Raw genomic sequence first — 20,079 nt, forward strand, 5'->3', positions numbered from 1 at the left:
GCAGCAGTCTGGCTGTGTGTTACTAAAATGTTTCCACTCCTGTTGGGATGCTGCCAGCTCTTAAGAGTTTAATAACTTAAGGGCAAGTGAACAACAGGAAGACAAAACCTAACTCCAAAGGAATCTGCCATCCGACTTTTTTCCTGAGGTCGGCAGTTTAATAGGATATTAGTTTAGTCTGTTGAACTCTCTTTATTTAAAGTTGATCAATCCAAGTAAAAGATGGTTAAAAAGCAGAGGATGGCATACTAATTGAGGAGAGGAAGGAAGAGAGCTTTGTTTTTAAACTATGGTTTTCAAATAGAGAAATCTCATAGTCCGGTAATGAGCGTTTTGTCTCCTTATGGTCATCAATAAATATTTAGGCTATTTGCAGTCCTCAGCTCACCTGGCATTCATCGAGTGCCTGCTGTGTCCCTGGCGGCAGCACGGCTGAGAGGAGGACGGCTGACATCGGGCCCGGTGGGGCTCCCATGCAGGTGGTGTGGGGGGTCCTGGGGCCGATCCCTGCCTCCTCCCGGAGGTGGGCAGGGGCTTGGACTGAGCCCTGCTGCCCCCGGTAGCTGCCTCACTCCAGCCCTGCGGGGCGCAGAGACCTCTCAGAGGCGGGGCCACTGCTAAGGCTGCTTCTGCTAGACAACGTCCTAGAGTTTATGCTCGGGGTCCCTGTCAGTGACACGCGATGTCCCCTCTCCCTCCTCTGTGGGGAGCCCAGCAATGGGGGGGGTGGAGGGATCGAAGAGGCCTCAGGGTGCTGGGAGCCCCGGGGGGGGGGACACTGGGGGCGTGTGCATGGGGTGCCCCTGCCTCTCTCCCTCCCAGACTCACAGCAGAAGCTCCGTGCTCCAGGGTGCTCTCCTTCCCAGGGTGGTCAGGTGTTGTCTCTACCCGCACACTTCTGTGTTATCCGACTGTTCCACAGCTTCGGCCTGTGACTCCTGGAATGATTAATAACAGTGATTTTAAATGGGGGCGCCGAGGGCCGGGAGACCTGGAACGCCTGCATCCTGTTCTGCTCTTCCATCCTGACAGGAGATGCCCTTACACAGGACAAGAGCAAAATTCTCCTTGACCGTGGGCTGGGCTGGACATGCTGGGAGCTGGCCGGAGCCTGAAACTTCAGCTCAAGGCAGGACTGACCGCCTTCGCCGGTTTCCTCGGGGACCTGAGATGTGGGGAGGGGTCCCTCAGGAGCAAGCCAGCTCCAGCCGCCCGATTCCAAAGGGGGTGCCTGATTGCAAAGGCGGGGGTGGGGGGCCCGTGACCCATCAGCGCCCAGGGGCGCTCCCCAGGGTCCCAGGGGCCCAGCCACCCTCCCTGGACTGTAAGCCCGTCCAGGTCGTGACCTTCCTTTGGGAGGAGTGGACAGAGGCCTTCACTCCCTTGTCTCTGGTCCCCCAGGCAGGGTGAGCAGGTGGGGGTCAGAGGTCACAGGCAGGATGCGGCTCTTCCTGGATAGGAGTGTTTTCAAATCAGGGTTCAGAAACGAGGACTTGTTGATGTGGTTATTTTAAGATTTTCCATTTTAACTGTACAGAGTAGCTGGTTACAAACTGGCAAAAAATCACAGAAATTGAGTGCTCAAGCTCCAGACTTCTGTGACTTTCCCCGTGCTGAACATGCCGTTTCCCCTCCCAAGTCCTTTTGATAAGGATGAGTGCACAGTAATTGAACCTAAAAATGCAGCCAAATTATAGCATCTTCATCAGAATTAGATGACAACATAACTATGCTTATATATCAGGGAATAAGATCCTTTTTTTCCCTATGCGTCTACTATGAAAAAATGAGAAGAGCGTCTTTCTTCTTATTTGGGTAGATGAACAGTTCTTCACATCTGGGGGCCACAGCCCGATATGCCCGTTCCCCGTGTTTCTGCGTGTTGTCTGCGCTGTGGTTCGAGCATGTCCCTGCAGGGCGAACGGCCTCCTTCCGGGTCAGAGGCCTGAGGCGGGTTACGGATGCCATTCCAGAGGGGACACCGCAGACAGGGCGGCACTCGTGACAGCAGAGACGAGCTCATCCACCGGCACGGCTCTGGGACCTGTGTGGTCCCGCTGGCTGTTATGTAGCTGTGTTCCCATCAGTGCTGACCCGGGAGGCCGTGTGGTCCCACTGGCTGTTGTGTAGCTGTGTTCCCATCAGTGCTGACCCGGGAGGCCGTGTGGTCCCACTGGCTGTTGTGTAGCTGTGTTCCCATCAGTGCTGACCCGGGAGGACGTGTGGTCCCATCAGTGCTGACCCGGGAGGCTGAGTGCTCCCATCAGTGCTGACCCAGGAGGCCGTGTGGTCCCGCTGGCTGTTGTGTAGCTGTGTTCCCATCAGTGCTGACCCGGGAGGACGTGTGGTCCCATCAGTGCTGACCCGGGAGGCTGAGTGCTCCCATCAGTGCTGACCCAGGAGGCCGTGTGGTCCCGCTGGCTGTTGTGTAGCTGTGTTCCCATCAGTGCTGACCCGGGAGGCTGTATGGTCCCATCAGTGCTGACTCGGGAGGCCGTGTGGTCCCGCCGACTGTGTGTAGCCATGTTCCCATCAGTGCTGACCTGGGAGGCTGTGTGGCACGTTGTAGAGCTTGAGGCTGCTGCTGCTGCTGCTAAGTCGCTTCAGTCATGTCTGACTCTGTGTGACCCCATAGTTGGCAGCCCACCAGGCTCCCCTATCCTTGGGATTCTCCGGGCAAGAACACTGGAGTGGGTTGCCATTTCCTTTTCCAGTGCATGAAAGTGAAAAGTGAAAGTGAAGTCACTCAGTTGTGTCTGACTCTTAATGACCCCATGGACTGCAGCCTACCAGGCTCCTCCATCCATGGGATTTTCCAGGCAAGAGTGCGGGAGTGGGGTGCCATTGCCTTCTCCAGGTCAAGCTGGGTGGCCCCTGAGGCCAGCCTCTCTGAGCCCCAGGCCTGCAACTGTAGCTGAGAGCTTGGGGAGCACGTGAGGTCGTGTTGTGGGTGAGTCATGGAGCCAGTTTGGTGCCCTTGGATGCCTGAGGGACCTTCCGAGGGCCGCTTTCAAGATCCTTTCAGTGCCTCCTCTGGGAAGCCTTCCTAGCCCTTTAGCCCAGGATCTCTGCCTTCTCTCTGCCCAGTGTCTCAGCTGTGTCTCGGCTCAGATGTTCCTTGAACAGCTACCCGGGGCAGGCTGGGGGAGGCAGCCTTGGACAGGAGGCTGCCCTGCCTGAGCCACTCAGCGCTCATCACTCGGAGCCACAACCTGAATGCTATATTCACCTGTCACCTCGCTTCTCAACCTTCCTGATTTTTAAACTCATGTAAACAGGAGATTCAAGAGACTCGGGTTCGGTCCCTGGGTCGGGAAGATCCCTTGAATGAGGAAATGGCAACCCATTCCAGTATTCTTGCCTGGAGAATCCCATGGACAGAGGAGCCTGGTGGGCTATAGTCCATGGGGATCGCAAACAATTGGACACAACTGAGAACACACACATAGACTCATTATAGGAAATCCGTAAGTGACTATAAAAAAAGAGTCCAGCAGGCAGGATCCTTTCTGCCTGGCCGTCTGTTCTTCCGTCCATCACCCGTAAATCTGTCTCTCCCTTAGGAACAAAGTCACGTACCTGTCGAGCTGTGGTGCGTCCCACTGTAGAAGTGAACGTTCATCCTGAGCATTTTCCGTGTCGCCCAGGGTTTTCCCCTTAGGTTCTCAGCGGCTTGCGGGACTGCTCTGGGGACGTGTGCTGGCATGCCCGCTGCGGAGCGCGCAGGTGGTTTGTGGACTTGTCGTCCTGAACGACCTCCGTGTTGAGCATCTCTGTGCAGAGTCCTTGTTTGCATTTTGGACGATTGTGAAGCCAGATCTTGAGAGGTGGAACCACTGCTCAGAAGTCACGAGCGAGCCTCTTTGGGGCTCTTGGCCCCTTGGTTGGTCCTCGTCAGCATTCAGGGCCCGGGTCCTGCGGGGGGATGCCAGGCTGGCCTCCCGACGCCGTGGCTTCCCCAGCCTCAGCGCAGGTGCGGGCTGCCTCCCCGCCTCTGTCTCCACCGCGCGCTGCAGCCTCTCTTCTGTGACAGTCGTCCTGGGTCGGGCGTGCTTGTCTCCGCCGGCACCCTGGGGACTCCAGACCCAGCACTGGACCCGTGGTGGGCGTTTGGGAAGTGTGCCGATGGACACAGATGGCCACGGCCAGGAGCATCCCGGGCCGCCCAGGCCTTCGGGCTGTGGGGGACCCCGGGCAGTAGGTTAGTTACAGGCGGTGCCATCTCTTGGTCACGTGCAGACGCACAAGCAGTCTTATCTGTGTGGTCTCCAGACAGTGCTTGGCGTGCCTGGGGACTAAGGGGCCCTCACAGGGGCCCGGCAGTCCCCTGAAGTGCTGCTCTGTTACCTGTCTCAGAACTCCCTTTTCCCCTGAAAGCATAGCAGGAATCAAGAGAAAGTCCAGGCTACCTGGGTAATAGTTGCAGTGAAAACGCTACGGTGTGGTTGTTCTGGGTGGGTCTGTCTCCCCAGGGGGCTGGTGGCTCGTCTGTGGAGGACCCCACGCCCAGTTCATCTCTGAGTCCTGGACGCCTGACGTGGGGGCCACCCCGTGGCTGCTGCTCCACAGACGCTGAAATGACCAAGAAAGCACTTGATAAGTGGTTTGGGGATTATGTTCCTCTCTGGAGTGATTTTCATTTCAGACTCAGTTGACTACAGGGATAAGTGTTTTAGATTTAACTTGGAGGCAACTCAGCTCACGGTCTGCAGCCAAACAGAGTTCACGTCAGAAGCAGGTGGCGGAGTCCAGGCTTTGACCTGGGCAGGTTGCTTCTTCTCACAGCCTCAGTGTCCTCGGCTGTGGAATAGGGATGACAACCCACCTTTTACCTAAATTGTAGGGGTCATCGTGGGGTCAGCAAGACACACATTGAAAATGACATGGCCTCTTATGAAGAAAGAAATCTATCACTGTAATCTCTTCTTGTTTTGGAAGCATTTTGGTTTCCTTAGGAATGAAGCATTTCTTAGAAAAAATAAAATATCGATTGGCAGTATTCACGAGAGACTTTCATTGATGAAGCAATGTTCTGCTTTGTTAAATTTCCATTTCATGTGTTATTTGGTAAAGAATTCTCGTAGCTCATTATCCTGCCTGCTTGTTGGTGGAGAAACTCTTTCTTTGAAGGCAGAGAAGGACTTGGTTTCTTGGACCTGGGTGCCTCCTGGGCACCACCCTCACTGTGGCAGCGCCGTGTCAGCCCACTCCCTCGTGAAATACCGAAGAAAGAATTTTCTGGCAGCTGGGACCACATAAAGCAAGAAGTGAGCCGCCTGGCCAGATGCAGCCTGTGGGAGGCTGGCCATTGCTCAGACGAGCAGCCTTCAGTATTTTTTCTTTGGCAGTTGGATGCAACCACTGTTTTTTGTGAAGATGAAATAACATATTTCGCTTTTGCTTTTGTTTCTTTTTCCTTACAGAAAACCCAGCCATCTTCATGTGTAAATGTTGTAACCTTTTCTCACCAAGTCAGTCGGAACTCCTCTCCCACGTTTCCGAGAAGCACGCAGAGGAAGGGGTTAATGCGGATGAAATCATCATTCCCCTCAGGCCTTTGAGTACCCCTGAGCCCACCAACCCAGGCAAACGCGGAGATGGTAAGGGGGCTGGGGTGCTGGGAGAGGGTGCCTGTGGGCGGTGATGCAGCTCATTTGCCTTCAAATACTTTGCTTCTAGGGCTTCCCTGGTGGACGAGTGATAAAGAACCTGCCTGCCAATGCAGGAGACGAGGGTTTGATCCCTGGGTCGGGAAGATCCCCTGGAGAAGGAAATGGCAACCCACTCCAGTAGACTTGCCTGGACAATGCCATGGACAGAGGAGCCTGGCGGGCTACAGTCCATAGAGTCGCAAAAGAGTTGTGCACGCTGGAGTGACAACACGAACAAGAACAACAGCTTTGACGCTAAGTTTCTGTCTGGCAGGTGTAGGGCCTCAGAGGAATCCAAGTTTCCAACCAGAAGCCTCAATAGTTTCCATTTGTAGATCTCAAATAGGATTGTGTCTCTGAATTCCCTGTACCCAGTCTTTATAGGTGCTTCTCCAATGTCTGGTTGGTGTATGGAGGGATGAATGAATGAAAGGAGTCAACACCAACTCAACAGGGCAAAAAGCACAAGCTTGTTGTCAGAGAAGTGTGGGTTTAACCCAGTTCCAGCACCGGCTCCTGCGTTACCTGAAGCAGGTGATGTTTTCTCTGAGTCTCACCCTGCTCACCTGAAAAATGAAAACAGACCAGCCTATTGCAAGGGGGTGCTGTGAGGATGAGGTCCAAGATAGGGTGATAGCACCACGGATGATGCCTGGTACAGGGGGGACAAAAGGGAAGCCGTTACGATAACATACGTCATGAACGAATAAGTATAGATAATCTTAGAAACATAGGGATGGCCCATGTGTACCGTGTCGGACGTGAAATACACTGGGTTGCAGTGTCCAGACACCTCCCACTGAATGGCATCAGATGCAGCAGGTGGCTGGATTGGAAGAACCGTCCAGGTGCTGTAATTAGGTCCCCACAGAAAAAGAAAATGTATAGTCTGGGAGGAACAGCTGCAAGCCAGAGTCAGAAAAAGCCCCCACAAAACTCTTTTTCCGTGATTGGAGAGGACGGCCAGTCCCCAGTGCCTAAGCTCAGTCTGTGGCAGTAGACTTCTCGTCGCAGGATTCATTAGTTACAGTAATAATCCAATTGCTCCTTCCTGGGAATATTCAGGCTGGCATCTCTGAACGGGCTGGCTTATTGATCATCCGTCTGACACCGTTAACAAGGAGAGACTCTAGACACAAAATGTTTTGGTTAACGAGTCCCTCTGGCCATTCCCAGGGTGCTCAGAGAAGCTTGCCTGACAGAGGATGAGTTGTCGGGAAGTTAGGAGAAGTTCTATTTAACTCTTAGTGGCATAAGGAGAAACTGAGAGAAGCCAGTGTCTGAAGCTCGTAATGGCAAGTGAGGAGGGGCGGGAGGTGTCTGCGTCGCCCTCACTGATCGGCTGGTGTGTCCGAGGTGTTCCTCCTCCCCTCCCGCCAGCCTGGGAGACAGGGCTGACCTCTACCCGCTAGAGGAAGCTGGAGTGAGGGCAGTGGGTTACACGTGATTGCTTTGGGGAGGAAGAGCTTGGGGGCGGGGGAAGGTCTGTGTCAGACTCTGAGCATCTGCCCCGTGACCTGATGAGAGGATGGGCAGACAACCTGAGTAGGTCTGATGGCCGTCAGGTTGTAAAAAAGTGCTCAACGCCACTGATCGCCAGGGAGATGCAAGTCAACACCTCCATGGGCTGCCACCCACCTCCCAGTTGTGAGAATGGCTGTCACGAAAATGGAAAGAGGCGACAAGTGTCGATGAGGGTGTGGAGAGCAGGGGTCCCTCCTGCCCTATTGGAGGGAATGTGAATACGCGCAGTCTTTGCGGAAAGCAGTAGGGCGGCTCCTTAAACAATTAGAAAGAGCACCGCCACGTGATCCGGAGATCCCACTGCTGGGCCTGTGTTCAAAGGAAACAAGTCAGGGTCTTCAAGAGATACCCCCGTCCCATGCCCACTGCAGTGTTAACTCTCTGCTTATCTGTGGTTTCACTTCCCATGCCTTCTCTGATGCTTGGTCAACCGCAGTCTAGAAATCGTAAATGGGAAAATTCCAGAAATAAAAATCACATCAGTTTTAAATTGCATGCTCTTCTGAGTAGTGTAATGAGCTCATTCCTTTCTGAGGCCCCCACCCACCGACATGACATCATCCTGAGGTCCCCACCCACTGACGTGGCATCATCATGAGGTCCTCACCCACTGACATGACATCATTGGGAGGTCCCCACCCACCGACATGACATCATCCTGAGATCCCCACCCACTGACATGACATCATCATGAGGCCCCACCCACTGACGTGGCATCATCCTGAGGTCCCCACCCGCTGACATGCCATCATCCTGAGGTCCCCACCCACTGACATGCCATCATCCCGAGGTCCCCACCCACTGACATGACATCATCCTGAGGTCCCCACCCACTGATATGCCATCATCCTGAGGTCCCCACCTACTGACATGACATCATCCTGAGGTCCCCACCCACTGACATGACATCATCCTGAGGTCCCCACCCACTGACATGACATCATCATGAGGCCCCACCCACTGACATGACATCATCCTGAGGTCCCCACCCACTGACATGACATCATCCTGAGGTCCCCACCCACTGACATGACATCATCCTGAGGTCCCCACCCACTGACATGACATCATCATGAGGCCCCACCCACTGACATGACATCATCCTGAGGTCCCCACCCACTGACATGACATCATCCAGGTCCCCACCCACCAACATGAATCATCCTGAGGTCCCCAACCACTGACATGGCATCATCCTGAGGCCCCACCTACCGACATGACATCATCTAATCCTGACATCCACCCAGAGTCACCTGGAGCAGGTGACCCTCCCTCTGACACATGGTCAGAAGGTTATAGCAGCCTCACACTCCATCACAGTGCCTACACCATTCACTTAGGCATTTCTCATCTCACATCATCAGAAGAAGAAGGGTGAAGTGGGACTCCTGTGGCAGTCCAGTGGTTAAGACACCACGCTTCCACTGTTGGGGGCGCAGGTTCAAATCTGGCTGGAGAACTAAGATCGTGTATCCTGCAAGCCATGCAGTGTAGCCAAAAAGAAAAAAAAAGGAAGGGTGAATACAGTACAGTAAGATGTTTTGAGAGAGAGAGAGACTATGTTTCAGTTCAGTTCAGTTCAGTCGCTCAGTCGTGTCCGACTCTTTGTGACCCCATGAATCGCAGCACGCCAGGCCTCCCTGTCCATCACCAACTCCCGGAGTTCACTCAGACTCAGGTCCATCAAATCCGTGATGCCATCCAGCCATCTCATCCTCTGTCATCCCCTTCTTTTCCTGCCCCCAATCTCTCCCAGCATCAGAGTCTTTTCCAATGAGGCAACTCTTCCCATGAGGTGGCCAAAGTACTGGAGCTTCAGCTTTAGCATCATTCCTTCCAAAGAAATCCCAGGGTTGATCTCCTTCAGAATGGACTGGTTGGATCTCCTTGCAGTCCAAGGGACCCTCAAGAGTCTTCTCCAACACCACAGTTCAAACGCATCAATTCTTCGGCGCTCAGCCTTCTTCATAGTCCAACTCTCACATCCATACATGACCACAGGAAAAACTATAGCCTTGACTAGGCGGACCTTAGTCGGCAAAGTAATGTCTCTGCTTTTGAATATACTATCTAGGTTGGTCATAACTTTTCTTCCAAGGAGTAAGAGTCTTTTAATTTCATGGCTGCAGTCACCATCTGCAGTGATTTTGGAGCCCCCCCAAATAAAGTCTGACACTGTTTCCACTGTTTCCCCATCTATTTCCCATGAAGTGATGCGACCAGATGCCATGATCTTAGTTTTCTGAATGTTGAGCTTTAAGCCAACTTTTTCACTCTCCTCTTTCACTTTCATCAAGAGGCTTTTTAGTTCCCTTTCACTTTGTGCCATAAGGGTGGTATCATCTGCATATCTGAGGTTATTGATATTTCTCCCGGCAATCTTGATTCCAGCTTGTGTTTCTTCCAGTCCAGCGTTTCTCATGATGTACTCTGCATAGAAGTTAAATAAGCAGGGTGACAATATACAGCCTTGACGTACTCCTTTTCCTATTTGGAACCAGTCTGTTATTCCATGTCCAGTTCTAACTGTTGCTTCCTGACCTGCATACAGATTTCTCAAGAGGCAGGTCAGGTGGTCTGTTATTCCCATCTCTTTCAGAATTTTCCACAGTTTATTGTGATCCACACAGTCAAAGGCTTTGGCATAGTCAGTAAAGCAGAAATAGATGTTTTTCTGGAACTCTCTTGCTTTTTCCATGATCCAGCAGATGTTGGCAATTTGATCTCTGGTTCCTCTGCCTTTTCTAATTATAATTGCATGTTATTATTAGTTATTATTTAATCTCTCACTGTCTGATAAATTTAACTTTTTCTTTGATATGTATGTATAGGCAGAAACATAGTACTTACAGGGTTCAGTACATTATAGGGTACTTACAGGGTTCAAATCACAGTTTGTGGTTTCAGGCACCCATTGGGGATCTTGGAGAGTGTCCCCCATGGATAAGGAGGGACCTGTGTGTTCACAGTAGGCGAGGTACGGAAACAGCCTAAGTGTTCGTCAGCAGATGACTGGATGCAGAAGATAAGGTGCACACATGCACCTGCACACACACGCAGGACGACTGTTCAGCTCTGGAAAAGGACACCTTGCCATTTGCTGTGTGGATGAGAGTGGGGGACATTACGCTAAGTGAAACAAGCCAGGCACAGACAGATACTGTATGATCTTACTTATCCGAGGATTCGACAGCAGCCGGATCCATGGAACCAGGCAGTAGCGCAGTGGTTGCCTGGCAGTGGGGGAAATGGGGGGCTGCTGGTCAAAGTGCACGAGCTTTCCTATTGGATCTAGGGATCTGACAGCCAGCACGGCGATTCTAGCTGACAGCACTGAATTGTGTACTTGAAGTTTGCTAAGAGCACACTTAACTGTTCTCGCCCGCACATACAGAATGGTTCTATGTAAGGTGGTGGTTGTGTTCATGAGCTTGATGTGGTAAGCACGTCACTGTGTATATGTATATTAAACCATCTTGTACACCTTAAAAAACCACACTGTGCAACCTAAATATATACAGTTTTTGTTTGTCAGTAATGCCTCAATAAAGCTGAGGAAAAAAAAAAAAAAGAATCTGCCTCATGTCAGGGCTCAAAGCTCAGCCCCCTGCTCTGTGCCCCCAGGTCTGGGAGTGAGCAAGGCTCTCACATCCTGACCCATCAGGAGCCCTGCTTTCCCCACGGCCACCTCCCTGCTGAGCGGTTGAGGGGTCTCAGCTTCCCAAAGAGTGTAGCTTCATGGGCAGATGGAACCATGGCTTTAGTCAAGGACTTCAAATGTGTGTGCCCTTGCCTCAACATCTATAAACTCAGAAAAACAGATAATCTCTTTTTGTAACATTCCTGTGGCAGATGGTTGTCATACAGATTAACATGCAAAGAACTCAGAAAGGCTGTTAACAAAGCTCTTCATTCTATTTTATTCCACTTTGCTTATTAAGAGTTCTCCTCCTCCTCGGGACTTCCCTGGCCGTCCAGTGGTTCAGATTCCTTGCTCCCAACACAGGGGACCTGGGTTCAATCTCTGGTTGGGGAACTAAGATCCCACATGCTGTGCAGCCGCATTAAAAGGTTTGTCCTCCTCCTGAAATGAAATGTGAGTAAGAGATATATTCATTTGAATTTTTCATTTCATTTCTAAACAATAAAGGAATAAAGCGGGTAGAATCCACATGGATATATGCATGTCATTGTTGGAAGGCACACGTGTTCTGACTTCTGCCCCTTCCCTCCTCACCGACGTTTGTGAGAGGTGTCCCTATGGGCTGAGCGGCCATCCTGAATGCCTCCCTCCTCCTGGGAACGCGTGCCCTGGCCCAGGTGGGGTGGGAGGCCCTCCTCGGGGCTCCTACGGCCCCCTGCCCCCCACGCCTCAGTCTCTTTCCTGTCCTGTGCTTGCAGGGCGCTCGGAGAGGGGCCTTGGGCTGTCCCGGGTCCTGCTCGGGCCCCGACACAGGGCACTGATGGAAAGAAACAGTCGCCTGTGTTGTCAGTCATTTTCCTCTCACCATCCTTGCTGTTCCTCTCTGTCTCACGGAGCGTGTGTTCTGTTCCACCTGTCACCCCTCATTCAGGAAGCTCTAGTGACTAGCTTTCATCCAGACCTCTCAGACCTGGAAACCCTTCTGACCGGCACGGGCCCCCTTACCTTCTCTGCAGTTCCTCCTCCTCCTCTGGTACTTCAGCTCTCCCCTGAGAGCTGCGCAGATTCTCTAGAACCTAGACCTTTCTCCTTAGAGCCGCACAGGAACCCATTCCCATAAAGCCCCCCTGCATTCCTTCAGGCACACCCCGGGGCTTCTCCTGGGCCCTGCACCCACCATGTGGGTAAAGCCGTCAAAGCAATCATGCCTTTATACTTTTATTTTCAATTAAAAAAGTAATAACACTTTGCTGGAAAAATGTTAAAACAATATACAGGGAGGAAGGTACATCTCCCTAACTCTCTCTCTGAGATCCTAGAAATACTAAAGCTGAATCCAGTCTCTGAACCCCGACACCGAGCTAAATCTCAGGGACAGAGTTTTGGGTGGAGTAGGAAAGAACAGCCTTATTGCATTGCCAGGCAAAGGGGACACAGCAGGCTAATGCACTGAACATTCGGTGTCTCGACCTGAGAGGGGTATTGAGTTCTATAGCAGTGGTTCAAAAAGGACTTCAGCAGCTCATGGACATTCTTTTGATTGGTTGGTGGGGAGGTAAGTGGGCATCCATGTCATCACGCTTATGACTCCAACCCGCCTGGGGTCTGCAGTGCTTGTGGGCAGCGTACCATTAACTCTTCTCACCTGGTAGGAATGTTAATTTCTGCAAAACAGCTCAGAGATGCTGTTGTGACGCTGTGCATCCCTTGAAGGGGAACCAGGACCCTGCAGGAAGGCGGCACTATTGTTTCTTTCGATTGTTCCTCCCTGGTCTGTGTACCTCCTTCCTTCCCTGAATAGCAGCTAGCTGTCTGAACATGCCTGATGGAACTCAGGGAAGGCCATGGAATGAAGCCCGTTTCCTATAATGAAGAAGAGAGGAAGACAGACAGACGTTTGTGCCCAGAAGCCCCATAGGCCCTGCTCAGTTTCAGTATGACTGCTAACAATTAAGTGTGTTCTTCGACATTTCTATATGCATATGTAAGCATATAAACTCTCTGTTTTCCTGTTATTTAGCAACAGAACTGTCAGCACTGTATGAACAGCCTGCCACTTCACTGCCAACATGTCTCCAAATTCTTTTTATTGTCTGTATTTCATTCTATGGGTAATTCTTAATTTATATAACCTTTTCTTTCCTGATGATATATATCTTCTCCCCAGCTTTGTGTCATTATGAACAAGGTCACAGATAAGGTTTACATAAAACCCATCATTTGAAAGTATATAATTCAGTGGTTATTAGTATATTTACACTATAATGCAACCATCACAACCACCCAAGGAAACCTGTACCCATTAAGAAGTCGCTCCCATGGTTTGCCATTTCCTTCCTGGGTCAGGGGATCTTCCTGACCCAGAGATCGAACCCACGTCTCCTGCTTTGATGGGTATATTCTCTACCACTGAGCCACCAGGAAACCCTACCAGGGGCTGGGGGAGGGGCCGATGGAGAATGACCATTAGTAAATACAGATTTTCTTTGGTGGATGATGAAAATATTCTAAAAGCAGACAGTGGTGATAGTTGGACAACTCTGCAAATGTATAAAAATCACTGAATTGGACACTTTTAAATTTAAGGATGAATTTAATGGTAGGTGAATTACATCTCAGTAAAGATACTATTACAAAAAAAAAGTCACTCTTAGTTTTCGTTTCTTCTATACCTTGGCAACCATTAATGAACTTTTTTTTCTCTTTGGGTTTGCCTTTTTTGTAAATTTTATATGACTGGAATCATATAATGTGTAGTCATTTGTGCCTGGCTTCTTTCATTTAGCATGTTTCCAGGTTGTAGTCTGTATCAGTACTTTTTTTTTTTTTTTTAATGGCTGAATAACCTTTCATTGTATGGATTGGCCACATTTTTTCCGCCCATTGATTTGTTGACAAACACTTGAGTAATTTCTTCTTTCTGACTATCATAAGTCATGCTTCTGTAAACACTTTGTAGGAGCATTTGTGTAGATGTCGAAGTATTTGTGTAGAAGCATTTGTATAGATACAGAGTTTTATTAAGTCTGTACCTCAGAGTGGAATTGTTGGATCATAGGCTAATTCTGTTGTTTCACTTTTTGAGAACAGGACTGCAAAACTGTTTTCTAACCAGATGAAGCCCTGGACCCATTCCTGTTAATGTCTGTTCCTGTTAATATACGAGGGCTTCAATTTCTCCGCAGCTTCCCCAGCACTTGTCAGTTTTCCTGTGTTTGATGCTAGCCACCCTTGTGGGTCTGGGCTAGTATCACGTGGTGGTTCTGATTTGCATTTTCTCGAGAATTAATGATAGTGAGCACGTAGGTCTTTGGGGTATATGTTTCATTTCTGTATTCTGTTTCATTGTTTCTTTTCTGTTCTCTTCTTGCGTTGCCTCTAGTTTGCTTCTAGTTTTCCAGTTGGAGGAGTAGGCTGCTGATCTCTTTTCTTCTTTATTTAACATTTCCAGCTTTAAATTGGCCTCTAAGCACTGCTTTTGCTGCATCTCATTAGTTTTGGTCTGTTGCGTTTTTCTGCTTTTCCGTCTCAATGAATTTTCTAATTTCCCTTATGATTTCTTTTTTGACTCATTATTTATTTAGGAGTGCCATTTAATTTCCATTTATTTCTGAATTTCCCAAATTTCGTTCTACTCTTCATTTCTTTTTCTCTTTTAGAAAATCATTTATTTATTTATTTGGGGCTGCGCTGGGTCTTCACTGCTGCGCGCAGGGGCTGCTGCCTAGCTGCGGTACTTGGGCTTCTTAGTGTGGTGGCTTCTCTTATTGAAGAGCACAGGCTCTAGGGTGCACGGCCTTCAGTAGTTCCGGCGTATGGGCTTAGTTGCCCTGCGACGTGTATTTTCCCCGACCAGGGATCAAACCTGTGTCCCCTGCACTGGCAGGCAGACTCCCAACCACTGGACCACCAGGGAAGGCCTTTTCTGTATTTCTAATTTCAGTCTTGTAAACTTATTGAGACTTGACTTATGGCCGATCGTGGTGGTCTAACGTGGAGAATGTTCCTTGTGCACCTGAGAATTTGTATCCTGCTCTTGGATGGGTAGGCATGTGGTATGTGTGTGTGTGAGGTTTTGTTGGTTTATCGTATTGTCATGTCTTCTATTTCCTTGCTGGTGCCCATATTTTATGATTGAGGAACATGTGTTTCACCGAGTAGAGGAGGTAAAACAGCATACTCAAGGTCGTCTAGTTCAAGGGTCCCCAACCTCAGAGTCTGATGCCTGATGATCTGAGGTGAAGCTGATGTAATAGCAATAGAAATAAAGTGCACGGTAAATGTAATGAGCTTGAATGATCCCCAAACCATTCCCCCCCTCCCCGCTGGACCCTGGTTCGTGGAAAAATTGTCTGTGTGAAACCACTCCCTGGTGCCCACAAGGTTGGGAACCGCTGCTTTAGTAAGTCGGAGAGTGAGACTTGGGTACGCATCTTGCTTGTTCGTTGGGCTGCACTGCACAGACCTACAAGCCCTGTACTCGCCCAGCTTCCAGATCCAAGAAAGAGCCTGGAGTCAGCACCAGAGGCATTGGTGGTTTAATGGATGGGGGTTTACACGTCTGAAGCAGGGCCCTGGAGCAACACGTCCCTGTGTGTGGTGGACAGCGGGCAGGACTTGGGGGCAGTCTTCATTTCTGAGGGGAAGGGAGATGACCAGTAGTAGGGGAGTTGATGTCGGTGGACTCATTAGTTACTGGGGCAACTGGTAGAGGGGCACGCCCCTCACCGCTCCACTAATAAGCTTTCACTAGCTGGGGTGGGTATAGATGAGGGTCACTCACGTCAGGAGCGTGTAGATGAAGCTGCCTGGTCAGCAAGGGATGGACAGAGAACAAGGGAGCAGCCACCTGGAGAGGCCTGGCCACGCACTGCCCCGCTTCGCACCCCGAGTGACCCTCACAGTCCTGGCCAGTCCATCTTCTACGATATTCCCGGGGTCAGGTGTGCTGGAGGCACTGCACCCAGACACCACAAACCTAGTGCAGACAGCAGCAGCCAGGGTGTCGTGAGGAGGGCGTCCAATATGCTGAGGACACTCCTTTGTCACGGTGTGGGCAGATTCTGGAGCCAGGTGCTTTCAAGGTCAGTGGCTGCCGCGCCCTGGCCGTTATAAGGAAAGTCCGGCCACCCCTGGTTGTCTTACACACCCAGAGCCACCCCCACGGGGAGGGGAGGCCCAGTTCTAATGGAAGCATTCTGGTGGCCTCACCTGGAGTCAGCAGTCAGAGGACAGGCTGCCAGCCCGTGTTGTGTAGGGTGCCGTTAGAGGTGACCCCTTAGGTCTTTCTAAACAGAAAACAGTTAATCCCATTCCACTCCAGACAGCCCAGCCCAGGGAACTCACAGGCGGTCAGTCGTACGGTGACCCTTACCGATGGGGTCCTTCTGACGCACTGGCCCGTGGGACAGGAAGGTGGAGGGTCTTTCCCCACCATGACCATAGTCTCCACGTTGGCACAGTAGCTGGTTGACTTTTCATGGGAGCCCAGAGGAGGCGGATGATTGCATCTCACTGGAGACCCAGCAGTTAGGCTCATTTCACAGGGGGGTGGGTTGCTGCTCGGTCCTCGAATAGACTTCCTCCCTCAGACGAGGGATGAGATGTAAGACACCCGACAAGTACAGCACAGGGGAGAGCGTGACCATTAAGCCAACACAAGCAGTGACCCCAGCTGAGACAACACCACCTGGAACTCTCGAACCCACCTGCCAGCACAGGAGACCCAAGAGATGCAGGTTTGATCCCTGGGTTGGGAAGATCCCTTGGAGGGGAAAGTGGTTACCCACTCTAGTATTCTTGACTGGAGAACCCCATGGACAGAGGAGCCTGGTGGGTTATGGTCCACAGTGTTGCAAAGAGTTGAATATGACTGAAGCGACTTAGCACGCAGTTTGCAGTATAGTTCAGGAAACCCTGCACTAATATAAGAACATGTCTAAAACCCCATTTACAACGGCCACCAATTTTTACCTTGGACCATGCTTACCATTTTTACCTCTGAACCATGCTGCTTCATTTTGGCTTTCAAATGCATTCCCTTCCTCAGTGGCCAAAGTGAGTGAGCAGTATATGTCTGAAAGGCCACAAAGCAGGCTGCTCTGGTCCGTGAAGGCGAAGTTAAACCGTGTATACGCCAGAATGACTTCCTCATGCCTCAGTACATGCAGATTTTCCATTGTTTCCCCTTTTGGTCGCAAATCTTCTAGTAGAAAGCACTGATGATCAAAAATATTTGTCCTGTGATGTTGGGGTGCTAGCTCCCACCCCTGGTTCAGATCATGTCCCCCGGTTCTAGGCCTCCTTCATATTCACCTGGTCATTCACACTGGGGAAAAGCTAACCAGATCTTGGAACAGGCTCAGAGGTATGTCATTGGGGAAACACTTCTTTATAGGCTCTGCATCGTATCCCTTATACCCAGTTGTCACGGTACATGTGCCTTTAGCAGCAGACTTGAAGAAGCCGTGTTACACGTCATGAGCAGTTATACCCTGTGACAATTTCACTAGATAATTTTCTCTCCATCCCCAGGTGGCTCAGTGGTAAAGAATCCGCCTGACAATGCAGGAGACATGGCTTCGATCCCTAGGCTGGGAAGATCCCCTGGAGTAGGAAATGGCAGCCCCCTCCAGTACTTCTGCCTGGAGAGTCCCATGGACAAAGGAGCCTGGGGGACTACAGTCCAGGAGGTCACAAAGAGTCGGACACGACTGAGTGACTAAACAAAACAGCATCATGGCAAAAGTACGGCTAGCACAATAACTTTCATAAATACAGACCTCAGCTCACAAAGTTAGAATTGAATATCCACTGAGATATGACACTGTTCTGTCTAAAATGATCATCTCCACCAAGCACAGCCAATTAAAACCAGTCCATTTGCAAAATAAATCTGGCCAGTTGCCCTCCTAGGCTCCTCTGATTTGGTTGAGGGGGGAACGAAATCTTCAAGAGTTCTCATTCCCAAGACATGGTTATTTCTAGAGTTTATCTAAAAGCTTTTTTTTTTTTTTCCTTTACTTTTAGAGATCACAAAAGGCTAACATTCCAGAGAGTCCAGGTAGATCATTTTAATTTCGAAGGCATAATATCAGTCCCTGCTAGAAAGCTGCCTTGGGTGCTGTGTGCTCAGTCCAGTCCCTCCTAGAAAGCTGCCTTGGGTGCTGTGTGCTCAGTCCAGTTCCTCCTAGAAAGCTGCCTTGGGTGCTCTGTGCTCAGTCACATCAGCCCCTTTGTGACCAGGGATCAGGAAGTAAACCCACGTCTCCTGCATTGGCAGGCAGATTCTTACCACTGGGCCACCTGGGAAGCCCAGAATGCTGTTGATAGCTTAACCAATGACAAAAGGCTCACTGTGATACAATAGCAGAACTATGAAGAGGCCACTGTTCTCCAGAGCACTTGGCAGCCCCCATTCAGCAAGATCGGCTCCCTGGGATTCCCCTGTAACTTTGGAGCGCTGCCCCACCCCCCGGCCCCCACCATGCTAGCAGACAGGCCCCCAGACTTTCCATCTCCCATCCTGTATTTCCTGACATCTTGACATCTCAGTGCTCACAGGAGTCTCCTCAGTTTCCTGGCTGCTCTGCTGATTGTTGGGCTGCACCTGCTTGACCCAAGCACAAGCGCAAGGACCAAGGGAGAGCCTGGTGTTAGCGAGAGAGACGTCGGTGGTTTAATGCATGGGGGGATTACACACTGAAGCCGAGTCCTGGAGCGACACCCCACCACGTGCAGCGGATGGTGGGCCGGACGTGGTGGTGGCCTTTGCTCCCCAGGGGAAGGGGGGGGGGTGTTGTCAGTCCCAGGGGAATCAGTGTCAGGTGGGCTTGTTTGTTAGCAGGGAAACCAGTTAGAGGCGCGTGCCCCTCACCACCCCTTGGATGAGCTATCGTTAGCTGAGGCCTGGGGCAAGTACTGGGCTGGCCCAGAAGTTCACTGTTACGGAAAAGCCCGGATGACCTTTTTGGCCAGCCCAATACAAACGAGGGTCACTCTGTTGGGAGGGTGTAGACGCAGCAGCCTGGTCAGGCAGGGGCTGGACAGAGAGCAGGAGAACAGCCGTCTTGAGAGGCCTGACCATGGTGTTCTTGGGGCACTCGGGGCATAATCAGGTTCTTACCACTGAACTTCTTTCAGAAGCTATTTTCCTTCATTTACTAATTTGCTTTTGACTTAAATTCTTCTTGCATACATTTTCTGTTTGTGTGTGTGTGTGTCTGAGAGAGAGTATATACTGAAAAGTTAGTTGCCTGTGTAATTTAAAAAAGTATTTCTTAAGATTTTAATTAGACTTAGACTGTTAACATGAGAACATTTCTTCAAAAGTCTTTCATTAAGAGCCCCAAGTCCTTCCTTCCCTCTTTGTCCAAGTCCATAAAATTTGAGATTTCCAGAATCTCAGTTTCCTCTCTAATGATTTTCATTCAGGTTTAACCTTCACAATTCATTTTAAGTTGAAAGATGCTTGAAACGGTTTAATTAAGCCTCTAACGGTGTAGTAATTGATTTATTATTTTGGCCTCCCTTTATAACATGAAGCTTCCTAAGTCCTCTGGTTTATTTTATAGCCTTTTAATCTCTTTTGCTGATGTTGGAAGTGGTCTGCAAAAGAACTTTTCATTTTTTTCTTCCTTTTTCCTAAGCAAATCTCTGGCTCTGCTCCAGGAAAAAAATTTTCTAATGGACCAAGTTTCTTCTTCCTCTTGTGTGTTTGTATGAGTATATAAAAGAATGTGTGCATATGAATGTGTGGTTGTATCTGTGAGTGTATGTGGCGGTGAATGGGTGTGTGATGGGTGAGTGTGTGTGTGATGGGTGTGTGTGTGATGGGTTGAGTATGTGTGATGTTGACTGTGTGTGAGGGGTTGCGTGTGTATGTGATGAGTATGTGTGTATGTGATGGATAGTGTCAGTCTGATGGGAGTGTGTGTGTGTCATGGGTGCGTGTGTGTGGAGGTGTATGTATATGATGGGTATGTGTGTGTGATAGGCGAGTGTGGGTCTGATTGAAGTATGTGAATGTGGGTCTGATGAGAGTGTATGTGTGATGGGTAGGTGTGTGTGAATTTGTGTGTGTGTGTGTGAGATGGGTGATTGTGTGTGATGGGTCAGTGTGTATGTGATAGGTGGGTGCAGGTTTGATGAGAGTGTATGTGTGATGGGTAGGTGTGTGTGAATTTGTGTGTATGTGTGTGTGTGAGATGGATGAATGTGTGTGATGGGTCAGTGTGTATGTGATGGGTGGGTGCAGGTCTG

The 20,079-nt window shown here is 50.2% G+C and overlaps 1 protein-coding gene across 1 annotated transcript in view; it reads left to right on the top strand.

The window, feature by feature from the left end:
• The window catches only part of ZFAT (zinc finger and AT-hook domain containing), a 155,933-nt gene that overhangs the window by 12,204 nt on the left and 123,650 nt on the right, over nt 1–20,079 (top strand). Inside the window, exon 2 of the mRNA XM_068983678.1 lies at nt 5,424–5,600. Coding sequence (XP_068839779.1) covers nt 5,424–5,600 — 177 coding nt within the window. The remainder of the gene's footprint in view (nt 1–5,423; nt 5,601–20,079) is intronic.

This window comes from Capricornis sumatraensis, chromosome 11, assembly GCF_032405125.1.
Source record: "Capricornis sumatraensis isolate serow.1 chromosome 11, serow.2, whole genome shotgun sequence".
NCBI lineage: Eukaryota > Metazoa > Chordata > Mammalia > Artiodactyla > Bovidae > Capricornis > Capricornis sumatraensis.